This window comes from Haplochromis burtoni, unplaced genomic scaffold, assembly GCF_018398535.1.
Source record: "Haplochromis burtoni strain Fernald_Lab_line unplaced genomic scaffold, NCSU_Asbu1 Contig_107, whole genome shotgun sequence".
In the NCBI taxonomy this organism is placed as follows: Eukaryota; Metazoa; Chordata; class Actinopteri; order Cichliformes; family Cichlidae; genus Haplochromis; species Haplochromis burtoni.
The window spans coordinates 1506252-1528319 of NW_024582468.1; the positions used below are offsets into that span (position 1 = coordinate 1506252).

A 22068-nucleotide genomic window follows, 5' to 3' on the forward strand; every position below is an offset into this window, starting at 1 on the left:
CACTGGAGGTGGATTCAACCTGTTATGTTGATGGGAAGGCAAGTGGAGTAGGGGTAGTCTTGAAGGAAGATATGTGAAGATTGTTGTAAAGGTGAAGAGAGCCTGGAAGTCAAAGGTGTGATGTTGAACCTTGTTGTATGCCCCAAAGTTGGATGTTAGTTAGAAGTGAAAGAATTATGAAGTAAGTTGAATTAAGTGGTAGAGAGTGTCGCCATTAAGGAAGAGGTTGGCAAAGCAGACTTAAATGGATATGTAGGTGAAGGGAACAGAAGTGATGAGGAGGTAGTGTTAAGGAGAAGATAAGAAATGTAGATGGTGGTGGGTTTTGCAAAAAGAATGTGCAGCACATTATAGTCCAAACAGAAGCTGGCAGCCTATACACTGCTACAGTTTTATCTTCAGCACCATGTGTGGTGATGCCCAAAACCTGTCTTTATCAGACATAACGCAGTAAATTTTTAACTGATCAAGTCCTGTTTCTAGTCCATGTTTGAGTTAATAATTAGTCCAGCAACAGCGGTGCTGTTCCTTTGTTGTTGTTATTTTGCAAGTGTTTGTGTAAAGTTATATATTTTTCCACTGCACGCGTTTGCGTAGACTCTGGTTTTTCTTTTTTGTGAGCTTAGCTATTACATGCACAACATGAATCAGTACTGTAGTGAATATCCTTTCTTCATTTCTGTGTTCATATAAAGCAGTTATCAGCACCCAGTTCAAACCTGCTGCAGCTGTCCCGCTTGGGTTACAGGCTCAAGGGCTACTCAGAAATAAATGCTTCTGAATGGATTGTTCAAACTGGATCTGACAGACATTTGTGAGTCGATTCTATTGACACAAAAAACCTGGTGATACAAACAACTGGTGCAAGGCTTTCTGTGAAAAACAGTGTTACTGTACTGCACTCTGAATCAACAAGTTATGCACATTTTGGTATGTTTTATATCTCCCTAGAATCAGCAGCATAAGCATAATTTCTGCATGTTATGTTTTTGTGGCTTAAAGCGCTGCTGTCATTATGGCAGACCACAGGACTCTGTCACATTAATCACCTTTTCTGCAGAGCTTATGTAACCTCTGCAAACCTAAAGTGATTCCTGTTGTCTTCCTGTTCATAAAATAAACACATGGCACTGCTACATTTTTTAGATGTTGCTGAAAAAAACTGATCAAATGCTCACAATTTTTTTTAAGTGCCATTAGTTTTTGTGCTAAAACGACATCCCTGTATAGATATAAAAACAGTCCTGCAACAGTTTTAACACCTACAAAAAAACTCAGTTCAGAAACCAGTTACTGCAAAAACAAATACAGACTCTTACAGAATGTTAATGAGGGTTTTCTCTGTCAGCACATTAGTTTAACCCTCAACAAAGTTTTTCTTCTTTCTTTCTTTTTTTTTTTTAAACCAGCCTAACTGACCTACATTTGAAGTCTCAGCACACAAAGCGTTAACTGCGTTAAACCTTCGTCCTGACTTGGTTCGCGAACTGTGGGCGTGCCAAAGCGGCTGTCAGTGCAAAAGTGGGATATTTGTAACTGCACACGACAGTACAGGGACTCCGAGAGAGGGGGGCTGGTCATGCTTCGTGGTGCATTGGTAGTTTTTTTAAACATCAGTACTGTTTCTCAGTCATGGCTCGGATACTAAACCTCATCAGAGTTCAGTTGCGCAGAGATTTAGCCTCGTGTCGAGGCGTCGCTGGGCAGCCTCTGAGAACCATCAGCTGCACCTCAAGAAAACAAGCAGAGGAGAGGTGAGACAGTTTAGTTTGATTCATTTTTAAGGATTCGTCTCATGCAACCAGTTTTGGTCAGGGTAACGATCACAAATGAGGCTTTAAAAATGCCATGAAAGTGATCGATTTGTGCAGCAAAACTTAACGTGATATGCAAGCTTCACACAAAACTGTTGGACTTAACGCACTTTAGTCTTATCTGACCTTAAAGTCTCAACTTGCTGACCTCAGTACATCATTATCAAGCTACTTTTGTAACTTGTGCATGTTGCATGGCGCTGTAGCTATGTAGCAGTTAAATTGCTTCCTGTCCTGGCAGTGATGCATCTTCAGTTTTGGGAAAGCGGTGGAAGGACACTGCAGAGACTGTCATCATTGGTGGAGGGTGTGTGGGCGTCAGCTTGGCCTATCACCTGGCCAAAGCTGGGATGAAGGATGTGGTTCTGCTTGAGAAGACTGAGCTGACAGCTGGATCTACCTGGCATGCTGTAAGTTTACAAAAGTGCTGAGACCAAAGACCCTACAGGGGTCCACAGGGTCCTGAATGTGAAGCCAGAGAAAGGCCAGGGTCACACATTTCACTTTCATGTTGGTTGGCGACCATTATTACCTTCATTAACGTTGAAAGGACCACAGCCCAAAGTCAATAAACCACTGCTCCCATTAAACTTGAATTATACATCAGTTATTGAAAGAAATCTTTACATTTGGCTTCTTTCCTTCAGTTGAATTGTAATCTGACAGTTGGAGTTCTGCATAACAGAGAAGAATAAGCAAATGGTCAAAATTAAGAGACTGGAAAGAGGGTATATTTGGCATTTGTGCTTGGAAAATGAGAAACAATTATTATTATTTTTTTCAAATTGCCTTTATTTTTATATTCTCTGAATGAGCTTTCTTAGCTTAATACTTAAGAAAAATATAATAAAATGACTCAATTTTGGGTCTTGGGTCAGTGATGTGGTGTAATGATTAAGCATAACATGTCTCCAGAATAATTTGAAGGTACTGAGCCTTTAACCTCCTATGACCTGAACTCTTCCACGGCATGCATTTTTAATTTCTCTTTGATATTTGGGCTGATTGAGGCCCGATGAATGTAAAAACAATGAATTACCAGATTTTTTTTCACCTTATTTTTGTTTTTAAGAAAAATAAGAGCCACATATGAGGATATTTGTTTAAAAATTTGATAGAACAGTAGCAGTATAGTGTCCTCGTAAGAGGATATCAGGCCCATGTAGAGCAAAATTTAGTATTTTGGTCTAAATAACCCAAAATGTGATGTCCACATATGTGGATGCAGGGTCCTAGGAGGTTAATACTGCTAGAAAACTGAAGTCTGGCTCTTCCTTGACAGTGAAAGTGTTTAGATCGAGTACTGGCAAGTGGCTGTCATCCAGTTGTTACTCCCTTTCCAGTGAGAGCAACTGTTAAGTTTTCAAGGTACTTGTGGTCCTGATCCTCTTGCTCCTTACACTCCATGTTATTCATTTACAAAAACGCAACACTCCTATACTATTAATAGACATTTCACATGTCAGAGGGGAAACTTGCTCTTCAGTTACTTGCCTCATTGGATGGGCAGGGACCCAGTGGACAATGGGTGAGGAATTAGGGTAGCTGCAGACTTATAATTGCCAACCAATATATGTAATTCGAATCAGAATCTGAATACTTTATTGATCCCTAGGGGAAATTATGTTGGTTACAGTGCTCCAGTACAAACAATAACAAAAATGGACAATACAGGAAGTAAGAAATAGCACAATATATAAAAAGGGTGTAGCTATAGCACTATAGTGTGTATTAGGTGGATGAGTTGTACAGGGAGATGGCCACAGGCAGGAATGATTTCCTGTGTCGTTCAGTGGTGCGTTTTGGTAATCTCAGTCTCTCACTGAACGTGCGCCTGTGGCTAGTCAGCACGTCATGGAATTGGTGGGAGAAATTATCCAACACTGACTTTATCCTGGATAACATTCGCTTTTCCATCACCACCCCAAGAGAGTCCAGCTCCATCCCCACAACATTGCTGACAGAAGTTGTGATTTCTTTTTTAATGTTTAATGAAGAGCGATATTAGCGGTTCAGATTATGTATATTGCTATAAAGCTCCTTAGAGCTCCCACAGCTTTAAGGAATATTTTAGTGTTTTGGCTCATTGATTTTTTTTTTTTTGCTGCCCCCAAGTGGCCAAAAAGCAGTTCTTGCAGCTTTAAGTTGGAATATGTGAAAGCAGTATCTTGCTGGGTGTATTTTCCAATTATCTTAATGGTGTGTTTGTATTTTAGGCTGGCTTGACAACATACTACCATCCAGGGATCAACCTCAAGAAAATCCATCATGACAGCATAAAATTATATGAGACCCTGGAGGCTGAAACTGGACAGGTGAGGTACTTTCCTTAGCTTTCACAGCTTTTACAAGCATAACTGTATTTGTATATTTGTATACCTTTTATATTGACTTTCTCTGCAGGCAGTGGGCTTGCACCAGCCTGGCAGCATTCGTATTGCTTCAACGCCGATTCGAGTGGATGAAATGAAGTACCAGATGACCCGCACACACTGGCATGTGACAGAACAGTACCTCATCGGACCAGAAAAAATCCAAGAACTCTTCCCTCTGCTTAATATGGATAAGGTCTGTATGCCTTTATGGATTAGTCACATTAATGACTTCTGATAGCAAGAAGTCATTAATTCGATTGTTCTCAAACTTGTTCCTGCTCAATCTTTTTATTGTCTTGAAACAGACATTAGAAAGTGTGAAGAAGCACAGTGTTTATCTGAACCTTGACAGATGTGGTTTTTTGGTATTCAATTACCCAAAACTTTTAAAGCCAAATACTTGACTTCTTGACAAGAGTTAGAGAAGATAAATATCACTCTGCTAACTGTTCACTAATTATTACCTCTGCTATGGAGGATATGTTTTTTGCACACGTGCTTGCCATGCTTACTGTCTATAAGCGCAACAGCTCGAAAAGTTTTGGATTCATTTTGATAAAACTTTATAGGGGTGGAGAGTAAGTGCCTTAAAATTTTTCTTACATCCACCAAGGTCATTAAGGTCAGCGTAATGACCCGTTGGTCAAGAAATAACCGTTTAACTTAGATGAGTCTTACAAGTGTGCTGTGTATTGTCAACATATAGAAAGTACTGTATAAAGATTTTAAGTATCATGTCACATTTGACCTCTGACCTTTTTATAAAAGTCAGTAGATTAATCTGAAAGTCAGACAGATGCAGTGCAGAGCTATTTAAAACCCTTTTTCCTTACTGCAGTTGTTTGTATTGACAGCATATAGAGAATGATATATGGGCATTCTAAATATCACATTACTTTGGACTTCTGACTTCTTCTTCAACATCAAATATGGTCAAACTTTCATAAAATTATAAATAATAATAATATTATACAATAAGCTCTATATTGTATAAGTAATAATATTCATTCCCTGTTGATTACAAATCAATACCTATTATCCATTACCTTCTCCTGTTTGTGTAATTAAAGTAAACATTGGTCATGGTTTTTAGTGCGCTACAAACCTCTGAAAGCACGTTAAAAAAGATTAAAGAAAACAAAATAAATATAAATAAAATATAATGCTATCCCCTTAAAAGGAAACACTGCCCAGACAGTGAACTGCCTTGGCGGACATTTGCATTCTTGGAGTGCTTCCTTTTCCATTATGAAACTACAGCAAGGAGATGTTTAACTTAGACTCCGACCAATACTGGATTTTTGCAGGCAATTCCAATACCAGCTTTTAGACAGTAAAAGGTTCTCATAACCCTCTATCAGCTGTTATATTGAAAATACAAGATAAAGTGATGAGCTCATTGTTTAACAGATTTCAAGCAATGAATTTCAAGAACTGGTTAGATACTTGCCATAAACATTCCCCCACTTAAGACCATGCATGCGTCTGCTTAGTTGTAATGCTGCTCTGGTACATACTTTAAAAAGTGCTAAGAGTATTGTAACACTGGAGTGCTAGACTCTCAAATGGCACAAACTATGTGACATTTCTAAATGACTCTGCATCTTTTATTTGTAGCATGGTTTTGTAAACAAACTAGTTCCATCTAGTTCAGACATTTCAGATAATCATGTCAGTATAAATGTATCCCTGATCTATATCTGTATATCTATATCTATATTTAATGATTAAATTAGGTTTGTAGACTCTACAATAGAGAGAAAACCCCTACAGTAAGATGAACCCCATGTGAGCCAACACTTGGTGACAGTGGGAAGGAAAAACTCCCTTTTAACAGGAAGCAACCTCTGGCTTGGGGAAGGCCAGCCATCTGTCATGACCGGTTGGGAGTGATCCAAATCAAGAAATATGTAAAAATTATTACTTTATCTGAGCTTTAAACACGAGTAGAAATCTTGCTGAAAAATGGATGAGCTATTAAAGTTTAAAATAAATTTAGAAATGTTTTTATTATTATTTTATTGCTGAAACATGTCATTGTTCCTGGTTTTGTGCTCTTGGCTCTGTCCAAAGTTCACAGTTTAGCATTAGATCCAAAGCTAAACATCTCGACGAGTGTTGTAAAGTTGGGCTTTAAAGTTGACCTGATCCAGCGCTCCTGAAATTTACCAAACACAGTTATGATAAGGGAATAATTAGTTGATCTAATATTAGGTTTTTGGTATGACATCAGCTTAGAAAGGTAAAACCTACAAACCTCTGAAGTTAAATGACCCAAAGAATGAGACATCTGTTGATATGTTGTTGACCTGCGTCTGCTTAAGTGCTTAGAGTCGTTGATATATTTCACTGTTAGCAATATATCTTCATGGAGCTGCTTGATCAGCTAATTATTAAGTTTATTATTATTATTATTGAATCACCATTTTGAATTTGTTGTGTGAAGGTTTCTGTTTAATCTTAGGTGTTGGCAGGTCTTTACACCCCAGGAGACGGCCACATCGACCCTTACTCTCTGACTATGGCTCTGGCTGCTGGAGCTCGTATGTATGGTGCCCAGATTTATAATAATGCCCCCGTGACGAGCCTCAAGCCAACGTCTGATGGCAAGTGGGACGTGCAGACCTCTCATGGAACAATTCGGGCAAACCGCATTGTCAACACAGCAGGTGAATATTCATAATCTCTATACGCATTTATTCAAAGGATAATAGGAGCGGTGATCCTGATATTTTAGATGCTAAACACTATATCCATGCAGAAAATGTAAGGAAAAGTACAAGGGAATAAGTGCAGTTTGCAACTCACATGTGAATATGTTCTAGTCCAGATTTTTCTTCTTTGTCTCAAGTTTCTTCGTGTGTATGTTGGTAAAAGAAGAATAGTTTTTGTTTTATTTGTTTCTTTTTTGTGGGAAAAGGATAGATATCGGATTTCAGAGCACAGTAAAACATCTTATCTATCTATAGATACTCTGGTAGGAGACCTTTGCCCACCCTGACCACTGGCTGAAAAGTTTAGAAAACAGAGTTTTTGGTCTGAACCGGGTCATACCAGTTCTTGGGGGATTTTGTTGGCCGCGGCTCTTTGCTGCTGTTGCCTGTTTTTCTGGCAGAAGTTCAAGAATATGCTTCACTCTCTTTCTCCTGTCTGTGCTCCCCTGTGGAGTCATGCATTTAATTAGTCACCCTTTTTTTAATGTAATGCACAAACTTAGAAACAAATGGCAAATGAAATAGTGACTGTAGTCAAACAACCACCGCCAAAAAAAATACAAGAATTTGAAAGATATGCACAGTTTAAAAATAACAAACTAGAAACTAAACTATGTCTGTTCATGTGTTTTGGAGCACACACAAAGGTGTAAAGAAGCTGAAAATAGCAAATGTTTAGCAGCAGAGCATAGTTACTACTTCATTCACATTTTCTTCCTTTCATATTTTCTTTACTCTGGTTGAATCCAGTTATGTTGAGGCCTTGCTGGCATTTCGCCATCACTGTAACAGCCAATCGACTTAGGGCAACAGGTCAGATTTCATCCAATCTTGAAGCAGCAGCACATGTAATCCTCCTCCTCCTGACATGCAGTTCTAAGCCTTTCACTACTGCTGTGCAGCTGCTCCTTCTTGCATGCAGGGACCTTGGGTTTGTGGTTTAGCTTTAAAAAAAGGCAAAGTTTTACAAAATAAGTTTAAATTCATTCAATTAATATAATTTTTTGTGGTTCTTGAGTTTCTTGTGCTTCATGGGCAGTCTCACATAGCGTGGCAAAAAACGCCTTTACATTCTCAAACTCTATGCTTCTACAGCAAACATCTCACAGTTGAAAGTGTCGTCTGCAGTACAGTCTGTAAGTCCTCTTCCTATCAAAGCATCCTCCTTACCAAAGAGGGCTCAGTTGAAGCCAAAGCTCATGGTTGCCATGTGAACCTAATATACGAGGCGATCGTTTGATTATCTTCAGTGTTTTCTCAATGTTTCTGTCTGTAGTACTAGAGTCTGTTCATCATGTAAAATATGTGTGCACAGGCTGGTTTGGTTCTATTTACTTGGAATTTCATTTGTTGTTTCAGTGATTTTTTTTTTTTTTTTTTTTTTTTTTTGCATGTATTTTTGCACCATTGCATAACTTTGGATCTGTTATTAATAAAAACTGTTTCTAATACTTCACTAGTTATCATTTTTAGCTCTTACTTAACCGTTAGTCTTAAAAACTATTCATTAGCATTAGATCAGTAACTTGTAGCTCACCCTTTCATTTCCTTATCCATCCTTATTATAGCAGATCACATGATGAAATAGTGTAAATGTATGGCCAAACTAGCAAAGTTAAAACCTTGCTTTAGTTCATTGAGGTCTATGAGCGTTTGTTTTTGCACCACTCACTTAAGGCCCCACCCACAGCCTTTCAGTCAGGAGTCTTGACTTTGATTGGGCCATTGCAGCAACTTGATTATTTTCTTTTTCGGTCATTCAGTTGCAGATTTTCTTATGTGCTTGGGATCACTGTCTTGTTGTATGACATAAATTTCAGCCAAGCACTAGCTGTTGAACAGATTGCCTCATGTCTGACTGTAGAAACTGCAATATGCAGAGGAATTCATGGTCGACTCAGGGACTGCAAGGTGCCCATGTCCTTTGGCTGCAAAACAAGCCCAGATTATTATCACCCCTCCACCTCCACAGTTGTTATGAGGTGTTTATGCTGTGACTACACTTTGTCTGTCCAAAGGACATTGTTGCAGAGGTCTTGTGGTTTGTTCATATGAGAAGAGAAGAGGCTTTCTTCTGGCAACCCTTCCAAACAAGTGATACCTGCTCAGTGGGTTTTTTTGGGTTATTTTGTACTGTCATTAATTTTAAAATTTAGCATGCTAACCAAGCCCTGTACAGCCTGAAATGTAGCTTTTGCTGGGGGGGGGGTTCTTTTGCAGTCTATGCGAACATTGTAAATGGGCTGGTTCTTATATCTACTCTGAGCACTCAGAGCACTTCTGTTTAGCTCGCCTTAATCAATCATTCACACAAGCACTTTTTCTGTGCTAAAAATCTAAAATTCATACACACTCATACTGCGATGGATGCGTCGGAGAGCACCTTAGTATCTTGAGCAAGTATATTTTGCATGCGGACTGGAACAGAGCGGCATCAAACCACCAAACTTCTAATTAGTAAGGGACCTGCTCTACTTCCCGAGCCACAGCCACCCCAAAATGTACAGTCTGACTTTGCAGCAATTGTGGCTTTGTGTTGACACAGCCCTGAATCTTCCAGACCAGCAAAATGCCAAAACTATATACAGGTGTTCACACTTTCTAATGATCCATAAATGAAGTGCATTTTTAGCAGCACCTGCTGCTGCCTGCCCTCTGAATTCCTGTGGAAGCAGTAAGTGTGATTTGGCAGTTTTGCATTATGTTATCCTTTACATTTAGCTAATTATATAAACTACAATCCATCACTTCTGGATATCTCTTCTGACCATTCAGTGCCTCACATTGTAACATATAAACTGGGTTAACCATTTTTTGTTTTGAATCGTTTAAGTATTACTTCTGGCTAACTTGAATCGCTCTCCCTCCAGTAGCTGATAATAAACTGAGTCTCTTCAAAGTTGTTTTACTCATACCACAGTTGACTAGCAGCACCCACCGAACTAGACATATTCTGAGCATGTGGCAAACAGCTGTTTAGCCTCTGATTTTACAGTAAATTGGTCTGACTATTATAATTCTCAGAGAAATAAACTTTACTCCATTAACCAATGTTTACTAGGTAACTCTGTAACTCTTAAAGTGTTGTGTATATGAAGCTCCAACCTGTAACCAACTGTAAATAGAATCTGCAATGTTATTATGCTGCAGACTTGCATACGAGTACATAGATTGAATACAAACTCTTGTGAAGAGCTGCTGACAAGAATATGTTGCAACACTTAGCTAAAGATAGCAGGGATCAACAGGTTTTTCTCTGGCTTCACACTCTGGGCCCCAGCAAAGGCATTAGTACACATCTGTGTTGCTTTCAGGTGTCCCAGCATATTTGTTTTGTGGCTATTAATTTATAAAACGGGTTATGCTGTACTTCAGGTGTATGCAAATTTATTTTTTTTAAGAGAAAGAGTTGGGGAAACTCTAAGTGAACACATTCAAGTAAGCAACTTAACCAAAATGTTGTGATGTTGTAAATTAAGCTTAGTATTCCTTCTACACACTGAAGTGCCCTCTATGTGAAAAAACTGCTCTGGTGAATAATGTAGAGCTTTGAACCCCGAGGGTAACTTCTGATTCACGTCTGGTGTCATCTCATAACATGTGATTTTTATAGTTGTGACTTGTATTTTCTTTTTTTTCTTTTTTTTGCTTCTAATGCTGTAATGCTTATACATTAGATTAGCGATAGGGCTCTTAAACTAGTTCCTCGTGGTTTATATTGAATCTATTTAATCTGTGCTGTCCTATTTATTCTTGCCTTCATTTTCGGGTCTTATGTGTGTCTGTCTTGCATATATCTATGTGTACACCTGTGTGTTTGCCCCTGTGATGTGACATTTTTATGAAATCTAATCCCTTAACCCTCCTTGCAAGTGATGAAATACTCCAGCAGTCAGTGTTATTAGAAATCCAGCTTGCACCAGTACTAGCACACCTTGCCAGTATCGGATTGGACCACCTGCTGGTGGCATATTTTCAAAAACTGACCTCAGAGGTTAGTACTCACATTATAGCATCACATAGTTGGTGTAGATTTGTCAGCTGCACATCCTTTATATGAATTTCCCATTCTACCACATCCCAATGTTCTACTAGATTGAGATCTGGTGACTGTGGAGTACAATGAAATCATTGTCATGTTCAAGAAACCAGTTACAGATGGACTTTCAACCTTGTGACCTGGTGTGTTATCCTGCTGAAAGCAGCCATCAGAAGATGGGTACAAATGTGATCATGACGGGATAGACGTGATCAGCGGCAATACTCAGGTAGACTGCCATTAAAACAATGCTTATTTGGTGTCAAAATGCCAAATGTGTGCCAAGGAAATATTTCAGGAACCATTACACCACCGCTAGCATCAACCATTGTTTGATATAAAGCAGGATACATCCTTGTTTTCATGTTGTTTATGCAAAATTTGGATCTTACCCTCCAAATGTTGCAGCACTTCTATTGTCCAGTTTTGATTGTAGTTTCCTGGTCTTGGCTGACAGGAGTGGCAGCCAGACTCCCCCTGCTGCTGTAGCTCATGTGCTTCAAGTTTAGACGCGATGAGCATTCAGGGATGCTCTTCTGCATATCTTGGTTGTAACAAATCGTTATTTGACTTGCTGTTACCTTCTTATTAGCTTGAAGCACTCTGGCCATTTTTCTTTCATCTTTCGCATGGACATTTTCACCCAAAGAACTGTCGCTCACTAGATATTCTTTCTTTTCTGGATTATTGTCTGTAAACCCTAAAGATGGTTGTGTTGGGAAAATCCCAGTACAACAGCCATTTCTAAGATACTCAGACCAGCCCATCTGGCAGTAACAACCATGCCCCATTCAAAGTCACTTAAATCACATTTCTTCCACAATCTGATCATGCCATGATAATAAATTGCTGTTTCAATTTAAAAACACAGAGACAACAGAGAGACCTTTTAAACATTCTGTAATCTGTTTGGTAGTTTTATAAAGAATCAAACAATAAAAGAAAAACATCCTTTAAAAAATGTTTCTTTAAATAGGAAGCCCAGTTTCATGCTGTGAGTAAGATGATTGTTACCACTCTGCTTCTGTAAATTTTTATGAGAAGCTACATTTTGGAAATGGCTGTTGTTTGCTAGCATCATGATTCCCCTTTATGCAAAGATAAGCTAGAAATCTTGAGCCTTCACCTTTAACTGACTGACATTTATGTTTTCATGAGAAGACAATTCTGAACAAATATTTGTCAAAGATGCATTTAGAGATTGAGAGCGAGCCAACTCTATCTGTTGGCTGACTTCACCTCTTCAGCTGAACTGACTGCATCTAATTTGTTTTCAGGTTTCTGGGCCCGGGAGGTTGGCAAGATGATTGGGTTTGAACACCCTACTATTCCAGTGCATCACCAGTACATTGTGACAGCAACGATACCAGAGGTGAAGGCTCTGAAGAAGGAGCTGGCAGTCATCAGGGACCTGGAGGGGTCTTATTACCTGCGTCAGGAAAGAGATGGCCTGCTGTTTGGCCCCTATGAGAAGATGGAAAAGATGGTTTTACAGGACTCCTGGGTGAGAGATGGAGTACCACCAGGTCTGTCTGCCACATCAGATTTTCCAATCTAAATATTTCTACAAAGTTTTCATCTTCCTGTGCATGACTGTTTCTATCTGCCTGCAGGTTTTGGAAAGGAGCTGTTTGAGTCTGACTTGGACAGGATAATGGAGCATGTGGAAAAGGCCATGGAGATGGTCCCTGTACTAAAGAAAGCTGACATCATTAACATTGTTTCTGGACCAATCACATACACTCCTGACCTCCTGCCTATGGTTGGACCACACTGTGGAGTTCGCAACTACTGGACAGCGATTGGCTTTGGGTGTGTGTTTAGTCAGGTGTTGCTGAACCGTATCTAGCTAAAATACTGCTAAGAGGTAAAAGACAGAAAAAATAGCTGATGTAGTATGAGTCGTTGATTTGGCTAGCATTACAACATGCAGTTGGAGTTGCATCCCAACTATATGTAACTTACAAATGTGATGCGCATATTTTTAGATGCAGTGTGACTTAAACCTCTAGAAGACTTTGATTTTCTTTGAAAAGCTTTATTTATTTTTTTTTAAATCCATCAAAGCCAATCGATAGTACCTAAAGCTCTGATTTAATATTTGTTCAGGTATGGTATTATTCATGCTGGTGGCATAGGCAAGTTCCTGAGTGAATGGATCACGAACGGAGAACCTCCATACGACCTGATCGAATGTGACCCCAACCGCTATGGCAAGTGGACTGATGTACCCTTCATATGTGCCAAAGCTCGAGAATCCTATGGCTTCAACAATGTGGGTAAGAAGAACATGGGACAGCTGCACAGCATTTGTGGAACAGAGCCTTCTATTATATTGTTACTAAAAGCCTGCTGTGTCCTCCTCATGCTGTTGGTCACTGCAGTTGGTTACCCCAAGGAGGAGCGTTTTGCTGGCCGACCAACCTGCCGAACTAGCGGTGTTTATGAGCTGCTGAAAGACAAAGGATCTATGGGCTTTCATGCTGGCTGGGAGCAACCTCACTGGTTCTACAAACCTGGAGATGACATTGGATACAAGTAAGGTTTCTCTGTAAATTTCTAACAGTGTCTTTTTGATATGGAAAATCTGAATGCTAATTTTTTTCCACTTGAATCCACTGTGCATTACAACACCACATCCACCACCCTTCAAGCTCTTTCAGGTAGTACAGGTACAAGTTTGCCCGAGATCATCTAACAGGCTTTCTGACGATATTAGCACAAGAGGACCATTTAAATTCCCCACTGAAACTGAACAGCTGCTACTGTTCAAGAACACATGCAGCAGATGCACAAGTCTCTTTTACAAACCCACATGTCGATGAGCCTTTGAGTTGTCCAAACCTCAAACATATCCAGTTGGCCTTCTTGGCAGTTGCATATTTGGCTCTTTCTGGGACATAGTTGTTTTAGTTTGTATGGAAGCTAAAAGCTGCGGTTATAATCTTGCAAAACATTTATTGTGTCTTGCAATGCAACTTTCCGCTAGCCAGTTTTGCACAATAAAATGTATATTTTTAGCCAGACCGAATGTCTCAAATAGTTGGACACACATTATTTTATTTTTTTTTTTAGGCACTCTGGGTAATCTCATGATATCTCATGTAGAGCCTGACCGATCAGCCAGTTGATCCGAGCAGTCAGATCAGCTATAACATGGGAGTCTTTTAAAACATTATCTCTTTATCTGAATTGAGTGTAAATGAGTACTGGATAACTACACATGAGAAATGTTATGGAAAAAATATCAGCCTGTATATTGGAATACTCCGTTAAAAGACAGAATATTGGTAGTGGTATGAGTTTGTTTTGCTCAGGCTTTGTTCTCTAGTGTCAGCATGAGGTTATCATCAGTTGTGGGGGGTGGGGTTCTGCTTTGGACAACTTCTCTGATTTCATCCATGCTTTCATCCATCCATTTTCTTTAACACTTATCCAGTGGAGTGTAGTAGGGAGGTCAAAGATGTCAAGACCATCTCACCTTTCCCTACTTGCTGAGCTTTCCTGCTGATATATTCATTTCTAATGCTGTCGATCATGGTCCCTCCCAATGAAAATCTGAGCACCTTCAACTCCACCTGTGTCCACCTGTGTGCCCCTGTCCTCCGCTCTTATATTACACCCTATGTTCTTCCCTCTTCTTGAAACATATTCACCGCAGCTATTTCCATCCTTTTTGCAAAATCCACCACCATCCATATTCAACCACTACCCTTCCACATTTCTTTCCTGACGCCATACCTACCCAGGACCTCATGCTCTCTGTTCCTGGCACCTACATGTCCAGTGAATCTCTTGTCAGTCTCTCCTCCATGGGAACACTCTACCACTAAATCCAACTTACTCCAGAATTCCTCTTTCTCTTCCAACTATCCAACCTTTGGGGCATAAACACATTCAACATTACCCCTTTGATTTCTAGTTTCAAACGCATGAATCCTGTCTTGCACTCTCTTCACCTTTACAACCCTATTCACATAATCTTCCTTCAAAATTACCTCCAATGCTTCTGGCCTTGCTTCCCTTCCCCATAGTCCTCAGTCTTCACTTTCTCCATCATATCAGTCAGCTCTCTCTTTACCAGTCATAGTCCCTCCATTTAAAGTACTTATTCTCTCTGCCACACTCCTTCTCTTTCACTGCCTCCAAACATGCCTTCCCTCTTTCCTTCTCTTTTATCTTCAGCCAACAGTAGCACAGTTTTCACCAGCACCCTGTTGGCCAACAGCACTGCATGTGATTGTTGTTAAACTGGGCCTCAATCCATCTACTATGGTTTGGTCTGCCAATAATTTACCATTGGATGCCCTTCTTGATGCATTTATCCAGTCTTGGGGCCAGCAATGTGTTGGCTTGTATCAATTCTAACTAGAACTGCTTAAAAAGATTGTTGAATTTGCTCCAACATAAGCTTTGAACATTTTTCATGCAATAGCAATGGATAGTGTTGCTTTTTTTGATGTTACAGAATGCAGTGCCTGCACAGATGTTTGTATGTCTGCAAAACTTTAAAACTTTTATCAGTGTTTTTTTTTTTTCTCTAGTCTTGTTTATATTTCATTCCCATTGGAACAATATTCACTCAGTGCACTGCCCTTTTACAGTGAAACCTATAACACTTTCAAATAGAAAAAGTAATAAAATAAGCAAATCACTAGTAAGTAAAATACATAGTTAACTGATTTTGTGTTGTGCTCAGACCCAGCTTCCAACGCACCAACTGGTTTGGACCAGTTGGAAGAGAGTGCAAGCTGGTGATGGAGAAGGTTGGAGTAATAGACCTGACACCTTTTGGCAAGTTCATAGTAAAGGGGAAGGACTCACACAAGCTTTTGGATCGCCTCTTTGCCAACACCATGCCCAAGGTAGAAGACCTAATGTAAACTGTTCAGCTCATAAAGTGATGATTGTGTTGGTCACATATCCAGTGCACTGTACTGCTGCACAAACGGCCCTGACCACACAGTTTTCTCAAACTCCATAACCTGTTTTCAGGTGGGCATGACCAACATCAGCCACATGCTGACACCCTCTGGGAAAGTATACGCTGAGGTTACCATCACCCAGCTGGCACCAGGAAGGTTTCTGCTCGTCACAGGTTCCGGCTCGGAGCTGCACGACCTCAGGTGAAATGGATCAAACCCTTTAAACTTTAAACTCTGTCAAATTCAGCCGTAGATAATTTAGCAGCAATAATTGTCCTGAATAGTTTCTTTAAATAAAAAAATAAAAAATTAATTAAAAAGAATATTTTAAAACATTATCTCTTCATGCAGTTTCAGTGAACCTGGGCTCAATAGATTTTCCAGACTGGGTTCCTTATTACAGTCTTACTCAGAGAAATAAGGAGTTTTGTTGCATAGCACAGAAAAACACAGAGCTCTGTCTTAAGGCTGATACTTCAGATTTTCTCCAAGTTTGTGTTTTCCTTTCAGTTTGCTTTGGGTCAAAATACACCAATACCCATGAATCTCAGTTACTGAAGTGAGTTGCCAAGATGTGATTTAATATTGAAAATGAGTAAACTAATTAGCTCATCAAATAAAAATAACTCTGAAACTCTTTAAATGAAGTACTGCATCATACTAAGAGTAGCAGAACTGAATCAGTGCCACATGTCTAAAACTCCACGCACATATTGATTTAGACTACATTTCAATATTTCAGTCCCTGCACAGTGCTCATACTGTTAGCAGTTAAGCAAACACTGTTTTGCTCTCTGTCCTGTGCCCAGTTCAAGCTGTGCTGGCTTGCTGTCAGTTTTGTACTGCAGAAACTTAAAACCTATCTGCAGCTGTTAACACAACGCCCCTCGAGCTCCTCCAATCACGAGGCAGAATCGTAAACCATTTATTTTCATTCCTTCACTGTAATCAACTCTCTACCACAGTTTCAAAAAAGGAAGTTTTTTTTATGCCATGTAGCGACATCTAGTGGTAATTCACATATTTGCAAAGCCCATAAAATTTGTCTAGTCTATAAATGTATTAACGGCTCTTTGCCTTGTGGATTTGCACTTGCCACAGGTGGATAGAAACTGAAGTTGCACAAGGTGGATATGACGTTGACATTACAAATGTGACAGAAGACATAGGTGTGCTGGGCATTGCCGGACCAAACTCTCGCAAAGTTCTCCAGAAACTGACAAATGAGGATATGAGTGAAGCTGGATTTAAGTTTCTCCACTGCAAGTCCATCCAGCTTGCCGGCAAGCCTGTCCGTGCCATCAGGATCTCCTACACCGGTAGTGCAAGGCAGTTCATTTATTGCGTCTTGCAATGCAACTCTCCCTAGCTAGCTTTGCACAATAATATATATTTTTAGCCATGCCTAACAGCAGTGTTGGCCAGTGCTTCCTCCATACTGGTCCAGACCGAATATTTCAAATAGTGAAAGGAGTGAAATTTTCTACAGGCACTCTAGGTGAACCCCTGACATCTCATCTTTTGTGTCTAAACACAAAAGAAAAGAAATTCAAAAACATCAGTTTAGTGAATATAAAAAAATACGGAGGCTCATTTATCCCAAGAAAAGAAAACTCTACGTGGATTTCGAGATACTTAGAATTATGAGATACCGAGTGAACATTTTTCACTTACTTTGACAAAAATGCAAGATTCTAATAAAGTAATGACATACTAAGTCAAATAATAAGTCATTATTATCTAGGGGAAAAAGAACTATGTCAAGTATTAAATATAAAATCAATATTATGAATTACTCAGACAAACTTTTACCAAAACAAAAATTCTGACTTAATAACTCAAACTTTAGCATAATTTATAAAATAAAATGCAAACTATGACTTATTACAAACAAAGTTTAGACATCAATTAAATATTATGACTTGCTAATGCAAAATTCTGAAATATTCATTAAGAGATTTTAGATGCAAACTCAATACGGGGACTTGTTATTTTTTATAATTATTATCATTATTATTATTAGTAGTAGTAGTAAAATCATGATAAGTCAAAATGATGGTTATTGGGTTAAAAGTAGAATTATGAGTTACTGAGATGTTTTATTTAAGAAAAATGTGAGATGTTAAATAAAATTTTGAATTTACTCATTCAAAATTATGCAGAAACCAAACTAAAATCTTTCTTCAACTATTTCAACTACTTTAATTTTCATTTCATTAATTTTCCTTTTATTTTTATAAAACATGTACACTCCATGGTCTCAGTTCACGGTTTATGGATATTTTCTTTTATTTTTATGAATCTTTTACAGTGTGAATAATCTCATAGTTTAGAGTTTATGACTGCCCCCATTCTTTTGTCTTTTCCTTTCAGTCGCATAGTTTTCAGTGCTGAGTATCAACATGCTCTTAAGTGTAAGTGTTTTTGTGTCTAGGTGAGCTTGGCTGGGAGCTGTACACTGACCAGAAGGACTTGGCAGCTGTGTACCTGGCCATGATGGAAGCAGGAAAAGACGAGGGCATTGACAATTTCGGCACCTATGCCATGGCCTCGCTCCGACTGGAGAAGGGCTTCAGAGGCTGGGGAGCTGAGGTACATACATATATACATGAAGAAGAAAAAAAAACCCTCCTTGTTTAAATGTGAAGCAACATATTACGCAGTAACAGGGAGACAGAGGAAATGAAAACGTCACCTCTTGATAGTTGCGTCTTCCACAAAATCAGCTTCAGCAGGAAACTTTGAGTGTCATATTACAACTTTTTATAACAATTTTGAATAAGTTTCTTGAAAGTATTCAACTGGTATAAAATATGCATCGCAAAAAAGCAAGTCCTTGCAGCCATTCTGCCTCCTGTAATTCTCCTGTGAATCAAAGAGGCTTCGGTGTGGTAAGGCAGGCCACGCATGATGCTTTCTTCAGTATGAAGGCTGTCAAACTGTCGGGAATTCAAATCTTTGGCTGGGATGAAAATTACAGTTCACAAAACCTCACTCATGAATTCATCCACTTTTAAGGACAACACGGCGACACAAACAAACTACTTGTTGTGACAAAATTCAAGAGAAAAATACAGGCTGCAAATGGAGGGATGCATTTTTTGGACTTTTCATAATGTTTTGGACGACAGTTGTCTTTTTTTGAAGTCAGGAGGGTGCTGCATCACCAGCCAGGCTGATTCAAAAAACACAAATCTTGTGGTTTTTCTCCATGATCTGTCTCATAGTGGTCCTTTAATATTATATTCCATCAGCGATGAAAACACCAAACACACAGCTTCCCTTTTAGCCCAGTGGAAAAACTATGATCTATGGTCCATTTTTTCTCGCCAAACCGCAAACTGTGTCAATTTCTTCCTTTTATGATAAAGATATTTTCAAAAGAGGCCTCAAATAAACAGCAGCGTATGCGTCACAGTCTAACTTGTAGTGTTTATATTAGAATATCAGCCTTTGGCCTTGATACTGTCATTAGGAGAGTGTGACACCCAGTGGACCAATCGTGAATAGCATTGCATTGGAAGGGTTAGGGTTTTCACACTTTGCAAAGCCATCATGAGGGCTGGATTTCACTGTTCACTGGGGCCTTGGGTCATAAGATTGAAACCCCTGGATTAGAGGAACATCTGCAAAACAATGGAGATGAAAGAAAGACGTCTTTGTGTGACTTTGGAAAAGAATCTGAATCTTACAGAGTTGAATTTTTGAGAGAGAAGATGTTTCTTCTCTTATCTTTTTCACCTAGTCTGTATATGGTATACACTCCAAACACCTTTTATTAGACCCGCCTTAATAAAGTGAAGTTGCATTTCACTGTTTTTAATTTACAACAAATGACACAATTATATTGGTGAAAATTTTACTTTATAAAGTACAGCTTATGATTTTTTTTTTTAATCATTGATCTTTACAGATGAACTGTGACACTAACCCTCTGGAGGCAGGACTAGATTATTTTATTAAACTAAACAAGGTAACGTTGTTTCCTGCATGCATTCATATTCCAGTTTCAGTCATGCATTTCCTCTTTAACTGTTTGTGTCTGTGGTCCTGCAGCCTGCTGACTTCATCGGCAAAGCAGCTCTCCAGGAGATCAAAGCCAAGGGCCTGAACAGGAAGCTGTCCTACATTGCTGTGAACACAGATGATATCGACCCCGAAGGCAACGAGACTGTCTGGTACAATGACAAGGTTAGCGACAACAGAAGATCAAAACTCAATTTCCAATTTAGTTTAGAGATTTGGTGATCATTCACATGACGCTGATGTCCCTTGACCTTCTCTTCAGGTGGTTGGCAACACAACCTCTGGAGCCTACAGCTACAGCAGCCAGCAGAGCCTGGCATTCGCTTATCTACCTCTGGAATTAAGCACTTTGGGCCAGAAGGTGGAGGTGGAACTGCTTGGGAAGAAGTACCCCGCCAACGTCATCCAAGAGCCCTTAATCCACACTGAGCCCACGCGGACCCGGCTGCAGAAGAAAGCTCAGAGCAAAGCATAAACACAGGCCGTCCTCTCATCAGTTTCCCACCAGTGAATGAAGAACAATCTTGCTGTGAGTCAGGGTGGTTCACATCCTGAGTTGCTTGTGTTCACGTCTGTGGCCAGTTCAGGTCAACTTTATTCCGTTTTCTTACAAGGAACAAGTCTGAAACAGGCGTGCAAAAGCTCAGCACAGTCTTATAAACTGGGGTGTTCCTGCACCACAGTGTCTTGCATTGTTGACAGAGTAATTTCATTTTTGTAATTTCATGAATGGGTTGTCAAATGTTTACGCATCAACTGTTGTCTCTCTTATGAAGAAGAACTCATTTTCAGATTGAATGGTGCCCAAATAAGTCTTGACTTTTGTGCTTAAAAAAAGATCAGTGTTTGCAAAGCTGTACAAAGATTTAACCAAATGTGTTTTCTGTAAGTATAATTAAATGGATGTACATTGATAATTAAAGCACTCACTGTGTTCCCACTCCTTCCCTCTAACATTTAGTAGTTTACACAGTCAGCTGTGTATACTAACATTGCTTTACTGCATACTTTTAAGTATATAAAAATAAAAGTGCATCATAGTGAAGCATGTAAAATAAAATCATGATAAGTAATAATAGATTTTTAAATAGTAGCTCCATAGCAAAGTGGTTTACGCATCTGAACAACTAGTGAAAGACCCCGGGTTTGATCTGAGGAAAAGACACTGATACCTTCTGGGTTGGGTCGGGAGAGGCATCCAGTGTAAAAACTGCCAACTCGAACATGTTGCTTCTAATAGATAATTATAGTCCTATACCTGATATAAACTAATGCCAAATAATGGTTGATTTACTGCTAGTTAATAAACACAATGCAAATGCAGTACAAATTTTAAACTCAGCAGGAATTGAAAAAACAAAACAAAAAATGGGAATGTAGTTCTACAATCAAATAATCAACATTTAATATATTTCTACAGTGAAGTGGAACAGAGAAAATATATGAAATATATTTAGAAACCACTTAGAAAACACACAATTATTTACAAGTCACAATTATCAGACAGGAACAACTAATATATTAAACAAAGAAATGTCCATCCATTCTCATCTGCTTTTCCTTTTTCAGGGGGTCGCCAGTCTGTCGCAGGGCTAACACGTAGGAACACTCACATTCACACCTGTGGGAAATTTAGAGTTACTAATTAACCTGACCCACTAACTGTGTTTCTAGTTTCACTCCCCCTGTCTCCTTAGGTCTCATTCCTCCCAGCGGTGATCCCCTTCTGTCTAATTCCTTGATGACTTCCTCAGTGTATTTAAGCCCAGTGTTTCTTTGTGTCAGTGTTGTGTCGTACCCTCAGATTGTACCTGTGTGTTTCTCTTCTCAGTATTCATTGTTCAGGACACAAACACAAGACTCACACGGTAAATGTAACTGAAAGTGGCAGCTTTATTGTTGGAAATTACTGCTATAAATACAAAACAAATCAAAACTAGAAATAGGAAAACTCAAAGTAAGCCAGGAACCAGGAATTACTTAGAACACGGAGGGAAGAAACAGCATAGTGAGGATACGATGAGACCACCAACAGAGAGAAACACAGGTCTTAAGCAATGTCAGAAATCTTTCTCTACACAAATTTGTGTGTTTGTATTTTTCCATGCACACGTTCAAACACAGTGGCTGTAATTCTTTTTGTCTGTTTAGCCCCACCACGCTGTCTTTGCCCTA

The 22068-nt window shown here is 39.2% G+C and overlaps 1 protein-coding gene across 1 annotated transcript; it reads left to right on the plus strand.

The window, feature by feature from the left end:
• The first annotated feature begins 1502 nt into the window (after window positions 1-1502).
• On the plus strand, window positions 1503-20836 carry dmgdh (dimethylglycine dehydrogenase). Its single transcript, XM_005929829.3, has 16 exons — window positions 1503-1754; window positions 2056-2224; window positions 4031-4129; window positions 4218-4382; window positions 6654-6858; window positions 12220-12468; window positions 12556-12754; window positions 13052-13221; window positions 13327-13480; window positions 15642-15807; window positions 15938-16068; window positions 16969-17186; window positions 18302-18459; window positions 19781-19840; window positions 19924-20058; window positions 20156-20836. The coding sequence occupies exons 1-16, from the start codon at window positions 1633-1635 to the stop codon at window positions 20366-20368; spliced, it is 2613 nt and encodes an 870-aa protein (XP_005929891.1). The 5' UTR covers window positions 1503-1632; the 3' UTR covers window positions 20369-20836.
• The last annotated feature ends 1232 nt before the right edge of the window (window positions 20837-22068 follow it).

What these genes read in the sequence shown, in the direction of transcription:
- dmgdh (XM_005929829.3), top strand. Translation starts at nt 1,633, where the DNA reads ATGGCTCGGATACTAAACCTCATCAGAGTTCAGTTGCGCAGAGATTTA. An exon ending in GGAGATGACATTGGATACAA is followed by an intron (nt 13,481 to 15,641) that starts GTAAGGTTTCTC and finishes TGTTGTGCTCAG; the next exon opens with ACCCAGCTTCCAACGCACCA. An exon ending in CTGTCTGGTACAATGACAAG is followed by an intron (nt 20,059 to 20,155) that starts GTTAGCGACAAC and finishes CCTTCTCTTCAG; the next exon opens with GTGGTTGGCAACACAACCTC.